The sequence below is a fragment of the Gymnoscopelus microlampas genome (assembly GCF_963454915.1).
Source record: "Gymnoscopelus microlampas genome assembly, chromosome: 9".
Classification (NCBI taxonomy): Eukaryota; Metazoa; Chordata; class Actinopteri; order Myctophiformes; family Myctophidae; genus Gymnoscopelus; species Gymnoscopelus microlampas.
The window spans coordinates 55,092,094-55,107,093 of record NC_139946.1 but is presented as its reverse complement, the minus strand read 5'-3'; the positions used below and the strand labels follow the sequence as shown (position 1 = coordinate 55,107,093).

Here is a 15,000-nt window from a genome sequence, read left to right as displayed (position 1 = left end):
TGATTGATTGAATACTTTATTATAAAAAAAAATTAAACAGTAAAAGGATAACACAAAAAGGTCCTGGATTTCATTGTGGTCCATTGTTGTATTAATATCAGTAGTGTATAATTCTGACCTGCGTGCGGTGGACCATCTCATCACTGGTTCCAAAACGTTCCTCCATCACAGAACGCACCTGCTGAGCTTCAAACTCCAACTGCTGTCTGATTAGATCCATCTGCAGAGAGAACTACAAACAACATGTCTAATTAAACTACAAACATGTCTGATCAGATCCGTCTGGAGAGAGAACTACAAACAACAAGGCCATTTTAAACTACAAACATGTCCGATCAGATCCATTTGCAGAGAGAACTACAAACAATATCTTGATTACACTACAAATAATATGTCTGATTAAACTACAAACATGTCTTATCAGATAAATACATTATGTTCCTGTAGAGAGAACTACAAACAATATGTCTGATTAAACTACATCTGCAATGAGAACTACAAACAATATGTCTGATTAAACTACAAACAATATGTCTGATTAAACTACAAAAAATATGTCTGATAAAACTACAAACATGTCCAATCAGATACATACATTATGTTCTTGTAGAGAGAACTACAAACAATATGTCTGATTAAACTACAAACAATATGTCTGATTAAACTACAAACAATATGTCTGATTAAACTACAAACATGTCTAATCAGATACATACATTATGTTCCTGTAGAGAGAACTAACAATATGTCTTATTAAACTACAAACATATGCGTAAACGTGTGCGTGCGTGCTCGTTGTGTGTGTGTGTGTGTGTGTGTGTGTGTGTGTGTGTGTGTGTGTGTGTGTGTGTGTGTGTGTGTGTGTGTGTGTGTGTGTGTGTGTGTGTGTGTGTGTGTGTGTGTGTGTGTGTGTGCACGTACAGTGTCTATACGAGGTAGTGTTCCCAGTCTCTGGGACAGAGCCTGTAGTTGAGTGTAATACCAACATCTTTCTCTCTCCTCCCTGTCGATCTCACTGAGCAGCATGTTCCTAAAACACACACAAACACATTTACATTATGTTCCTCAAAACACACACACATTTACACACACATACACTATGTTCCTGAAAACACACACACACACACACACACACACACACACACACACACACACACACACCCTCCTCCTCACCTCTCCTTGTAGAGCTCGTCCAGGTGCTGCTCACTGATTGGTCCGTCTCCGCCGGAGCAGAACATGAACGCCGCCTTGGGCGGGGCCCCGTCCATGATGTGAGGAGACAAGATGGCCGCCGCGGCGGCCGCTGCGTCCTGCATCCTGGAGGAGGGCCGTCTGGACGCCAAGGCCAGCCTCATCCCCTCCGCCTCCCCCCCTCCTCCTCCTCCTCCCCCTAGCCCCGCCCCCCCGGGGAGGAGGCCGCCTCCCCCCAGGCTGTCAGGGAGCCCACGGAGGTTGTGGGGCTGATACTTCAGCTCGTAGTAGTTGGTCAGGTCCATGTGCAGCTCTGGACGGAGGAACCAAGACAGGATGATGGTTAAAGCGTTGGTTCTCAAAGTGGGGTCCGGGGACCCCCAGGGGTACCTGAGGGGGTTCCAGGGGGTCCCCAGCTAAATGATGGACAGGGACCAAATGGACCCTTATGGGTATGTAACTCTGAGAGTGTACAAATGGAACCAAATGGACCCTAACGGGTCCATTTGGTTCCATTTGTACACTCTCAGAGTTACATTAACATTGATTTTACTATATGAATTGGGGTCCCAGAGGTATAAATGCCATTTAATGGGGGTCCGTAGCCTAATGCATGTCAAACTGGGGGTCCTTGAAATTAAAATGGTTGAAAATCGCTGCTAGAGAGCCGTAACAATCTTCTATTATGGGGGTCCCTGGCATATCTTTTCAAATGGGGGTCCGCGGGCTAATAAGTGTCTATTTGGGGGTCCTTGGCACGAAAAAGTTTGAGAACCACTGGGTTAAGGGGATAGTTCACCCCCAAAATGACTTTTTTTCTCCTATATGGATTAGTCACCCCATGGAGGCTTCAATTCATGGATATGTTTTAGTTTTCGTCTCATTCCTAAGACAATAATTTTAATGACCAGCGGACCGGTAGGAGATACAAAGAGTCTCCTTTGTGTCTCCTACCGCAACCGCTGCCTATACCGCTCCGCTGGTCATCAAATTATTGTCTTAGGAATGAGACGAAAACTAAAACATATCCATGAATTCAAGTCTCCATTGGGTGACTAATCCATAGAAAAAAACATTTTTTTGGGGTGAACTATCCCTTTAAAGCTCGACTATGCAAATGAGTGTTGGTGTGTTGTTAAACAGACAGCCCTGTACCTCTGCCCTGATGAACACCAACATAAACTCTCTCGCTCTATCTCTCTCTCTCTCTCTCTCGCTCTCTATATATATTTACACACACACACACACACACACACACACACACACACACACACACACACACACACACACACACACACACACACACACACACACACACACACACACACACACACACACACACACACACACACACACACACACACACACATATATAATTATATATATACATATTACTGCCATTTGTGTGTATGGAGGGGAAATTTGTAAAAAAATATATTTTTGTCCACTTGAGAAATCAATAAAACATATGATTTAAAAACATTCATTGTAGGCCAACATTTTCAAAAATGGAAAAGCTAAATGTAACATTTTTTTAAAAAGGTTTCGTAAGAAATTGTTTTTAAAAAACTGTCAAAAATGTCCAAGCATTTACACCATAAAAAATATTAACTAATCTATCAGATATGGGACTTGCTAGCTTCAGATGTTTGCCTTGGCTTTCAGTGAGGTAGAGTGATGTATAGTTGTTCATCAGTCACATATTGGCCTAGTACTTCCGGAGAAGCGGACTGCCCTGTCTTTCCCTATAGGACTGATCGTGGGTGCTACTGGGACGTAAGTCGGGGCTTGATCAACCCTGGCTGGGTCACCTGGGCGAGGGTGTATGTTGTATGTTGCGAGACCCGAAACACCCTATGACCCCAGGCTACAACACTGATGATACTGTACGTCCCAGTTGCATCCATGTGATGTTTTTCTTTATCTGGCCTCATAGCATCATGTCTGAAAAGATGGGGGGGTCTTTGATAAAGGCAGACAGTGATTTTTGAATGTATCAAGGATTCTGATAGGCTGAGCTCCTCTACTCAATAATGCACTGGACTGGTGAGTCAGCAGTGTTAGGAGCGTATAGAGTTATGTATCACAATTTGGCAGTGGTGGAAAAAGTACTGAATTATTTTTTACTTAAGTAAAACTATCAATACTGCAATGTAGAAAACATACACTGTTACAAGTAAAAGTCCGGAATTCAAAATGTACAAAAGTGTTGGTATCAAAATGTACTGAAAAGTACCAAAAGTAGAAAGTACTCATCATGCTGAAAATGTCCCATTTCACAACATTTAAAAAAAAATGTATAAAATGCATACAAATCTTTTGAAAATAGCAGATCTACAAGCTCACAATGCGTCGCATCGCGACGCATTGTGAGCTTGTAAATCGGCTATTTTCAAATGGCCGAAATGCATATAGGGCTGAAGTGGTTTTGTAAGTTTTAAAATAATCGTAGCAGAGTAAAAAAGTGCAATATTTGCCTCTGAGCTGTAGTGGAGTAGAAGTAAAAGTACAGAAAATTGGAAATACTCCAGCAAAGTAAAAAAAAATCCTTCAAAATTGTGTACAGTATAAGTGCAGTACTTGAGTACATGTACTTAGTTACTTTACACCACTGCAATTTGGCCCAAAATATGACTTATATAAGCAATTATGCTATGAGGCTATCGACACAGCTTCATCCAGGCAGGGGGAACGCATTAACGAGCTGATTGTTGTTAATTGATGCTAATTGGCCGGGAGTCATTTAAACATGCATTCAGGAGACTGGGGACGTTAACGAGCCTCTTGATTTGATTGGTTGTAATGGAACAGAGCCAATCGTATTATGATGATTGGATGTGCTCATGCATGTGTTCATGCTGATTGGCCCCTGGGGGGCCCCACCCCCCTGCCTGGTGCGTGTCGGCGCTCCTGATTGGCTCTGGCACTGAGCCAGGATCAAGTGTCCGGCACTTTGCAGCAGCGGTTCTCAAAGTGGGGTCCGCGGACCCCTTGGGGGTCCTTGAAGGGGTTGCAAGGGGTCCCGAGCAAAAGCGGAAATCAATTTTGGAAATAACATTTTAAATCTTATATGGGGGTCCCTGGCACGACATATTTTCCGCTGGGGGGTCAGTGACCAAATGCGTATTCATTTGGGGGTCCTTGACATGAAAAGGTTTGAGAAGCACTGATATGCACCAGGAATCAATATTTTTGAAATAGTATTATAGGTGAGAATCACACACACTCACACACACACACACACACACACACACACACACACACACACACACACACACACACACACACACACACACACACACACACACACACACACACACACACACACACACCTTTCAGTTGGTCCAGGACGTCGGTCCTCCCGGAGGAAGCGAGGGTTCCTGCTTCCTGTTCCAGTTTGCTCTGCAACTGTTTTAACACCTCCTGATAGAGAGACATAGAGAGAGAGAGAGAGAGAGAGAGAGAGAGAGAGAGAGAGAGAGAGAGAGACAGAGACAGAGCGACACACAGAGACAGAGCGACACACAGAGACAGAGCGACACACAGAGAGAGGACGAGGGACAGAGAGAAAAATATAAATATTAATATATAGGAAAAAAAATCACCTCAGACTCACATACAGCCAAAATCAGTTTTGGAACATTTCATATAAGCATCAAACATTATTATTATAATGTAGAATTCAATATTGAACATTATGGAAAACATACATGTAATACTTTTTTGTTTTTTTACTTCCATTTTTTCACCCGGTGCCAATTTGCTAAGTGATCCTGGGCGCTACACTCCCCTCACCAGCCTAGGGAGGCCAGGGTCGACCTCTTGCCTCCTTCAATGCATGCAGAGCCAACTGACCTTCTTGTCACCTGACAGGGGGGAGTTTCCCTGGCAGGACGTAGCACGTGGAAGGAACACGTTATTCCAACCAGTTCCTTTCCCCTCCATCAGGCGCCCCGGCTGTCATGGGGAGGCGGTATAGCGACCAGGATTACTACATGTTTTTGTGAGGGTATTAACTACCCTAGGAGACACGGGGAGAACATGCAAACTCCACACAGAGTGGGCCCTATCGCCAACCCCACCTAGGGTATGGGCACTGATGACGCGGAGGACAAGACGCGCCCACAGCGCACCCGCCGGGAATCAATCCCAGGACCTTCTAGCTGTGAGGCGACAGCGCTACCGACCACGCCACAGTGCCCTCCTCCTCCATACATGTAATACTGAATATACATGTGATATATAATGGGTTTAAATAGTCTTCATGTCGCGTTCTGACCCAGTCAGACTATACGTTCCTCTCATCAGCACCACTCGCCTGATGAAATACACAACACATCCTAACACACAAAAACACACAACAAACCTTCAATTATACCCTGTTAGCGTTGCTCTTTGATGTTTGTGTCGTCGTGGAGCTGTGTGTGTAATGTTGTGGTCGTTTGTGTAGCTGGTGTGTAGCTAAATCCCTGCTGACAGCCAGTGTTGCCAGGTCTGCTTATTATAATTTTCCCCCAAGATTATCCAAATTACCATTTCCAAATAGCAGATCTACAAGCTTGTGAGCTTGTAGATCTGCTATTTTGAAATAGCCGATATTATGTTTAGAAGTGCTCACGATGTGGCCCATAGTCGCTTCTTTTTGGGCTCGTTTTCCTGGACCTGGTCGGCTTGTTTCTCTCACGGAATCTGGCAACACTGCCGACAGCACCACTCACCTGATGAAAAGCCAAAAACTTCCTGACATCCCAAAACTGTCTGTCTGTCTGTCTGTCTGTCTGTCTGTCTGTCTGTCTGTCTGTCTGTCTGCCTGTCTGTTGTGTCCTCAGGTCTTTCTACACTGGCTGCAGATCAGCTGACGTTACAGACCCCCCCCCCCCCCCCCCCCCCCCCCGCGCCCTCCAGGCGGGATGAAGGATAATCCAGATGGGATTAAACATCTGGGCACGACGTGTGTTAGTCCAATGATGTGAACCGGTGTGTGTATGTGTGTGTGTGTGTGTGTGTGTGTGTGTGTGTGTGTGTGTGTGTGTGTGTGTGTGTGTGTGTGTGTGTGCATCATGTAGCTTTTATTGCAGAGAGACTTGTAGAATAATATTCAGTTCTGTTAAAATTACAATAACATGTTATTTATTCTTTTATAATCTTGGGAAACAAAACCATGTGACCCATAGGGGGGAGGAGCCTATCTCCTGTTTCTGTAGAGTGAGTGGATGGTGGAAGAAGTACTCAGATATTTTGCTTAAGTAAAAGTAACAATACCACCAGTGGCGTGCACAGACATTTTGAGGGGCAGGTGCTCAAGTAAATTCTACTTTTTTTTGTTTACTTAGTCTGCTCTTTTTTCCCTCTACACCTATACCTCTTTGCCAAAAATAGCCGATCTACAAGCCCTTAACGCCTCGCAAAGTTCTCCTCAGAAAAGGGATGCTAGGTTTCGAGTGGTTATGGTAAAAAAAAAATCATATCACATAAAGATTTGGCGGACCCCCTGTAGTAACTCTGAGGACCCCCTAGGGGTCCCGGACCCCCTGTTGAAGACCCCTGCTGTAAACTGAAAAAAAGAAAAAAAATATATATATATTTTTTTTCCAAAAGGGCACTTCTGGTCAAGAGGGCAAAGGGCATGTGGTCTAGCACCACCTAGAGTCTATCTATGCACGTCCCTGGCGGGGGCGGGAAATGAATGCTATTGGTTGTGTGTTAGAATAGGACCATAATTTACCAAAAACACATATCATGATGATTGAAAGAAGACTTTAAACTAGCGACTGGAAGCATATAGTATTTATGACAATGTTTATTAAGGTAGGAAAATCAAGTATAAAGTTCGTCAAAAACCCATCCGCTGGCATTGAAAAAAGGTTCTTTCTGACACCAGCATTGGTAAAACAGCAAAACTACAGCCCATACAGTAGACCAGTGGTGAAGCGTACCTGAATGAACCGGACCTTCTCAGGGACGCAGAGCACGCGCGCGCGCAGCGTGCGTGCGGCCCCTGCGTGCGTGCGGCCCCTGCGCGTGCGATTTTTTCCGGGTTTGGGCCGGTTATATCCCTTTTATTTCGTGTTTTTCTTACTTTTATTCGGTTAATTCGGATCAGAAAAATGTCTCTCATAACGCACCTCTCCATTGAGAAATGGATAACAAGAACCGCCGCCCTTAAACCCCTCGCCCCGGGTCTAATCCGGTGGCCTCGGTTCGCGAAAAAAAAATGGGTCAGTGAGTTTCAGACGAGCCTTCCTTTTTCCAGCCGTGAAAAACCTCCTGCTCGTCTTTTTCTTTTTTCTTCGTCCCAGAAGTGGGGGGGATATCATCTCGACCCTCCCGCACTCCCGCATAAAGTAGGCTATTGTATAGGCTACTTGGTAAAGCAAAAGTAACCGCACAAACACAACACAGAACCACTGCACACATTTAAACAGGTAGGCCCACTGGCCCACTGCTGCTAATAATTCCATTCACAATTATGGCACTCTTAAATGGATGCGGGCTGCCACTGGAATGGATGGATGAATGACAGGGCGAGTTATGTGCTGTCCTGTCTCTTTCCTGTGTGACTGTGTAAGAGTGAGAGCTTAGCTGTGCGTGTGTTAGTCAGTGTTGCCAAATATCGTGAGAGAAATGAGCCAGCCGAGCAGCCCGAGCTCCAAAAACAAGCCTTTTTTTTGTCCAACAGTTGCGGTAAATAAACGCTGGTCTGGTGCCCGCCAGTGCCACACAACCACACAACCAGCCTCGTAACAACAGTTATCAATGCAAAGAAAGACCCAAATAAAAGGCACAGCGGCCAATAATACAAGACAGACTTAAGTGTGTGTAAATAAAATGCACAGCGGCAGATCCAGCAATATAAATTAATTCAGCTTCACTCACCAATGACGTGGTTCACCTATTAAGCTTCCCTGAAAATGCCGCTCGTAGCCGGCTTTTGAAGCTTGGTTGATCTCCAGTTTATCCGGTGTTGGGCGGCCTTTTTTAACAATGTCCATCTTTTCATTAAAGGACAACTTTGGTTTTTTACAACCAAGGTTTATATTTTAGCTTGTAATTAAAGTAAATAAATGATGAGTGTAATTTTTTTTTCATTTACTGCTTTCTATAGTTTTAGCATTTTTTGCGATATTTTTTACAGTGGGCGGGGGCATTCTGTCCGGTAGCTAAATATGCCTTTTTTACACAATAAAAAAGGTCCGGCTGTCTGAGATGGCCAGATGTGAGTTATTGGGGGCTAGAAGAGCTACTGTAAATAATAATAAAGAAAACGCTGGGTTATTGTGTTAAAAAAATACATATTTAGCCACCGGACAGAATGCCCCCGCCCACTGTGAAAACACTGTAAAAAAGATTGTGAAAATTGCTAAAACTATAGAAAGCAGTAAATTTGATTGTTTTAACACTCATCTTTTATTTACTTTAATTACAATCTAAAACATAAACATTGGTTGTAAAAAACCAAAGTTGTCCTTTAAAGGGTCGTCTTGAAAAGGGCACTGATAATAAATCCACAATGACATCGTCATTTGCAACGGTATTAACTTCACTTTCTGCCATGTTGCGTCGCGTTTGTTTACATACAATCACAGTCTGTGTGACCCCGTGACAGTCTGGCGCTTTCCCGTAGGTGAGTGGGTGTACCAAACACTCGCCCCAAAACACAATCACCCCGGGGAAAATCCGCCAGTATTCACCTAGTATTCCTAAACGTAACCTCAGGCAAGCGGGTTTTGGTGCGCGACTTCTGCTACCTTCTAGAATACCCTGAAGTCTGAAAGACTACGCCCATTTACTACACCTCGAAATATGATTGGTTGCTTAAACTGTCAATCCACACCTAGGCTACTATTGAGCGCAATGGACGGTGGGGATGCTCGAATACCCACGATGGCGAATGTTCTGCCCAGAGACTATGTACAAAAATCCTCTGATTGGCTGTTATTTTTCCCAACACAAACACACTCAAATACACAGTGCATGGGGCAAAAACAAAAAAATAAGTATGGCGAGCGAAACAGTGCAGTTTAAAAGATTAGCACAAAAAAAATTACTTGATAAAAAAAAAAAAATTATATAAAAATAAAAAAAAAAATTTTTTTTATAGAATTTTTATTTTCTTTCATCTGAGGATCCCAGGGCCTTCTCTGAATACCCTGAAGGTCCACTGAGTAGACCATATTCACACGGCGGCCATATTGCTAGTAAGTTAATGAAGTGCCACCCCGGTTCCCACGGCGTCTGTCTGTCTGTCTGTCTGTCTGTCTGTCTGTCTGTCTGTCTGTCTGTCTGTCTGCCTGCCTGCCTGCCTGCCTGCCTGCCTGTCTGTCTGTCTGTCTGTCTGTCTGTCTGTCTGTCTGTCTGCCTGCCTGCCTGTCTGCCTGTCTGTCTGTCCGTTGTGTCCTCAGGTCTTTCTACACTGACGTGACAGATGACGTGGCACTTTCAATGTAAAATTCCAAAATGGCCACCATGTGAATATGGTCAATTCATAATGAACTGTCACTTGAACTCACTTCCTATATAGAGACTCAATGTCAAAGCAGGAAGCTGGGCCCTTGATCAGGACAGGAGAGCACAAGGGTATCTCTGTTGCACGAATAGTGTTTGTATTTGTTGATGACATTTATTTGTGTATGGTATGGTTGTGTTATCCTTTTAGCTTCAATGTCTTAACCCATTAAGACCTGGAACTGTGTCATTTTTAGATTTGAGCTAAAAAGCATTATTTTACACTTTGGGCTATTCAAAAATAGCAGATATACAAGCTCATAGCGCGGCACCGAGTGCCGCGCTACGAGCTTGTAGATCTGCTATTTTTGAAACATTGTGAAAATGTGTGAAAATCTTCTGAATATATATATTTTTAAAGCGAACATTTTTAACTCAAATCTTTGCTTCTGGGGGGTCCCTGGAACAACATATTTTGATGGGGGTCCGCGGCCAAAAACATAATTATGGGGGTCCTTGACATGAAAAAGTTTGAGCACTGATATAGAAACATACGTTTTTTCAGAATACTGTTGAGATTTAGGAGACATGTAGAATCGGCTTCAGGTCTCAATGTCTTAACTGTACCACGTTGCTGTTTACATTTCTGACTGATAAAGTATTCAATCGATCAATCAAACCGTTCCCTTAGTCCATATGGTTTTTAGTGTATGATTATGACAGAGCTTCGGCCACTAAAGGGGCAGAAGTGTCTGATCAATAAGGCTGTGTGATCATATTTCATAAGGACGAGGAGCGTGATTCACTCTGGGACACACAGCTCTGCTCTAACAGCTCATTATGTCACAGTGACTGGATGCACCGGATGAGGTCACAACAGATCGGTTCAAATCCACTGTATATAAAACTCAGCCCTGAAGTGGGTCAGCGAGGTTTATTGATGATAAGTGGTGGAACAAGTGAAATCTACAGCCTGGGGGCAGGACTACATGAGCTGCATAGAGACCAGGAAGAGATTGATTCAGGTCAGTGACGATGTCTTCATCTCTACATAATCTTAAAGGATCTACACCATGATTTTTTCAAAAGGTTTGAGCCTAAATCAAGCCTCAGATATACTCATTCCAACTAACTTCTCTCTGGCTTATAAAGCACTTTCACCTGCAATACCACATTGTCCTGTTTGGCACGGGGCGCTATTGAGCCAGTTTGTATGCATGTTATTTCCTGGTTCTGTGTGGAAAAAGTAAAAAAAAAAAATAATAATAATAATAATGATACAAAATAAAACTGAAAAACGGGAGGTATTGTACCGTCAGGGTACACATCAGTTTGGCCTGTTTTGAGACCAAAACGTGTATAAAAAGTTTTAACAAAACATTCCACTCCATTGATCCATGGCAGGTGTTTTTCTCTCACATTTCGAAAGCCTTTTCGACTGCAATGAAAAAATAAATCTTTGCCTGCGGGTGTCGCTGTTGAGGGATTTTGCCTGTCAATCTGCTCCTTGAAAATAGCCGATCTACAAGCTCACAATGCGTCGACATGCGACGCATTGTGAGCTTGTAGATCTGCTATTTAGTACTTTCTACTTTTGGTACTTTAAGTACATTTTGATGCCAATACTTTTGTGCGTACCTTCGTGTCGGAGGATGTGCATGTGCAAGTGCATGTGCATGTGCATGTGCATGTGCATGTGCATGTGCGTGCGTGCGTGCGTGCGTGCGTGCGTGCGTGCGTGCGTGCGTGCGTGCGTGCGTGCGTGCGTGCGTGCGTGCGTGCGTGCGTGCTCGCTCGCTCGCTCACCTTCATGTCGGAGGTCTCGTTCTCCAGCTTGGACAGGTGGTGTGAGTTGTCCTCTAGCTCCCTCCTCAGGTGGGTGTTCTCCTTGCGGAGAGCCTCTACCTGGTGGGCCAGCTGGTCGTAGGAAGCATGCACCGCCATCTCTCACTGCCTGCAGCGCCCCCTGGAGGACAGGACAAGACAGGACACAACAATGTCAGTTACAGGTTACAGTAGAGTTTATTCATTCCAGTGGAATCTGAAGCGTTCTTCATCCTCATGGTCACTGGACTAAAGATTGGACCCGATCGTCACAAGCCACACACAGTCTTCCTATGAGATGTTCATTCTGAAATGGCTTTTTGAGACAAATCAGGAGAAAATCAGCTGTAACTCTTTGACTGCCAGAAATAAAACATGATTTTATTAGCTAAGTTTCCACTAACCTTTGAAAAATCATAGAATATTTATCTCCAGTATGATTGATCCCCCGATCACTTTAAAACAGTGGTTCTCAAACCTTTTCATGTCAAGGCCCCCCAAATTGACACTTATTAGCCCGCGGACCCCCATTTCAAAAGATATGCCAGGGACCCCCATAAGAGAAGATTTTTTTTACGGCTCTAGCAGTGATTCTCAACCATTTTAATTTCAAGGACCCCCAGTTTGACATGCATTAGGGCTACAGACCCCCATTTAATGGCATTTCTATCTCTGTGACCCCAATTTATATTGTAAAATCTATGTCAATTTAACTCTGAGAGTGTACAAATGGAACCAAATGGACCCTAACGGGTCCATTTGGTTCCATTTGTACACTCTCAGAGTTACAGACCCATAAGGGGCCATTTGGTGCCTAATCTATCATTTAGCTGGGGACCCCCTGGAACCCCTCAAGGACCCCACTTTGAGAACCAACGTTTTAAAAGACGTATCCGAGTCTTGTAGAATCGTGGGGGGGGGGGGGGGGGGTGAGCCGTATAACCATATAACCAACCGTGCGTGTGTGCGTAAGTGCGTGTGTGTGTGTTATTCATTGAGACAGATGGAGGGCAGATATGCCCCCCCCCCCTCTCACTTCAAAGACATACTTATCACTCTGGACATGAGGCTGTGTGCATGAGAGGGTTTGTGTGTGCGTGCGCATGCGTGCGTGCGCGTGTGTGTGTGTGCGCGCCATTGGATGTCCTACATAAAGACATCATCACGCAACGATTTGGGGGGATTCAATTTGCCACATTAGGGAGATCAACAGTCATCGGCCACCTTGATTGGCCGACCCAATTGACCGGCTTTGTGGATTGGCCAAACCTTTGCGTGACATTTGTGCCACTGAACCAATATAAGTGATTAACACACGCATTAGGACTCCATTGTTTCTCAGAGGTTTGACAGATTCAGTTTGAGTTACAGCGTGAGGGATGTTCTGCTGGATATCACATTTGAATGGAGGAAAACAACAAAGAGATTATTCTGCCGTAGCGGTAGAGGACAAGGTGTACACCTTCGAAGGGCGCCAGTACAATTACGATGACACGGCTCCGATTGATGTTCACATTTTCAACACAGTGTCTCTGCGCTGGAGGAAGCTGACCCCGGTGACAACAGGAGGAGAGGCTCCCTCCTGGCGTGAGGGCCACACAGCTGTGCTGATGGAAGGTATCGTCTACATCTGGGGAGGGAGTAGGCACTTCATTCCACACGACAACGTGCTTTATACATTTGATGTCGACACCCACAGATGGTTCAAACCCAGGGTTTCTGGGACCGTTCCAGAGAGGAGGAACAACCACTCAGCCTGTGCCTTGGGGAACGTCATGTATATACATGGAGGAAACACCGATCCGTTAACATGCACTGATGACATCTACAAGTTGGACACCACCACAATGGTCTGGTCTTTGATTAACACCGGAGGTACTCCACCTCGTTGTCCTACATCAGGTCACTCTGCCACCATCATCGGGACAAAGATGTTTGTATTTGGGGGCGAGACGTACACCATCAGAGTGTTTGACACAGAGACCAACAGCTGGCTGAACACATCCTCTACACAGCTTCTTCCAGCAGGACACTACGGCCGTTCAGCCTTTGTCTACAATGGAGAGCTGTACGTAATTGGTGGCCCGATATTTTGGAAATTCAATCCAGACACCTTCTCCTGGAAGAGGGTTGAGCTTAAGGGGAAGGACCCACGTCCATGTGTGGTATGCGCGGTGGGAGACCGTATCATCTTTGGAGGATTCGGGAGCTGGAACAGGAAACTGTTCATCTTAGACTTAAGTCCTAGTCTTAAGACGTTGTGCAAGCTGGCAGTTTTTCAGTACGATCTGGAGCAGTCTGAACTCCCTCATGACATCAGGTGGGAACTGAAAGCCATGACTCCTATACCAACACCTGAAATGAAAAGAATGATACTTCCACAGCAGTATCGCCAGGCTATGAGGGGGTGGAAGGTATATAAGTAAGGATATTAGATATGGGTGCATTGGACCAGGGACGTGCACAGTTAGACTCTAGGTGGTGCTAGAGCACCTGCCCTTTGCCCTCTTGACCAGAAGTGCCCTTTTGAAAAAAATAAGAAAAAACGTTTTTTTTTTTTTTTTTTTTTTTTTTTTTTCCAGTTTACAGCAGGTCTTCAACAGGGGGTCCGGGACCCCTAGGGGGTCCTCAGAGTTACTACAGGGGGTCCCCCAAATCTTTATGTGATATGATTTTTCTTTTTACCATAACCACTCGAAACCTAGCATCCCTTTTCTGAGGAGAACTTTAGCCAAAAATAGCAGATCTACAAGCCCACAACGCCTCGCGCTGCGAGGCGTTGTGGGCTTTTAGATCGGCTATTTTTGGCAGAGAGGCTATAGTTGTAGAGGGAAGAAAGAGCAGACCAAGTAAACAAAAAAAAGTATAATTTACTTGAGAACCTGCCCCTCAAAATGTCTGTGCACGCCACTGCATTGGACTGTTCAATGATATCAGTTTTTTTATTTTTCTTATTTTTTCCCCCCACTTTTTTTCTCCCCAATTTAGTCGTTATGCCAATTGATTCCTCCCCACACACACATATATGTGTGTATGTATGTGTGTTAATTATTTTGCGGACTCACCTGCCAGTGAGGAGCCCCCACCGGGAGAGCCTTTGTCCTATTCCTTCCACCCAACACTCCCTGCTACCCCGCCCTATGCCCGTAGGAATACGTGACGTCACCCTCCCCGACCGGCTTCCCTCCCCCCAATCTGGGAACCCATCGTCAAATAAAAAAGGAAAAACAGCGCCCTCTGCTGCTTTTTAGCGGCGCTAGAAAGGTATAGAGCGGATATTAGCCCTCTATGCCTGGCTTTTCCCTCAACGTTCTGATTGGTCAGGCTCGCCAACGTTCTGATTGGTCGGGTGCGTCAACGTTCTGATTGGTCAGGTGCGTCAACGTTCTGATTGGTCAGGTGCGTCAACAAAGTGATTGGTCAAGCTTCACATGACACGTGGCTATAAACACATTATAAACACATATCGATGACAAAATGTATCAAAGGCGCCGCTACCTTCACACAGGGTGTGATTTTTACTCTTTCACTTAGCTCTGG

At 44.7% G+C, this 15,000-nt stretch overlaps 1 protein-coding gene across 1 annotated transcript in view; it reads right to left on the bottom strand.

The window, feature by feature from the left end:
• Positions 1–11,580, bottom strand: part of apc2 (APC regulator of WNT signaling pathway 2) — a gene marked incomplete at both ends in the record, with an annotated part of 57,142 nt that extends 45,562 nt beyond the window's left edge. The window contains 5 exons of the mRNA XM_084066250.1: positions 119–232; positions 922–1,030; positions 1,174–1,504; positions 4,524–4,614; positions 11,443–11,580. Coding sequence (XP_083922376.1) covers positions 119–232; positions 922–1,030; positions 1,174–1,504; positions 4,524–4,614; positions 11,443–11,580 — 783 coding nt within the window. The remainder of the gene's footprint in view (positions 1–118; positions 233–921; positions 1,031–1,173; positions 1,505–4,523; positions 4,615–11,442) is intronic.
• Positions 11,581–15,000: the final 3,420 nt, after the last annotated feature.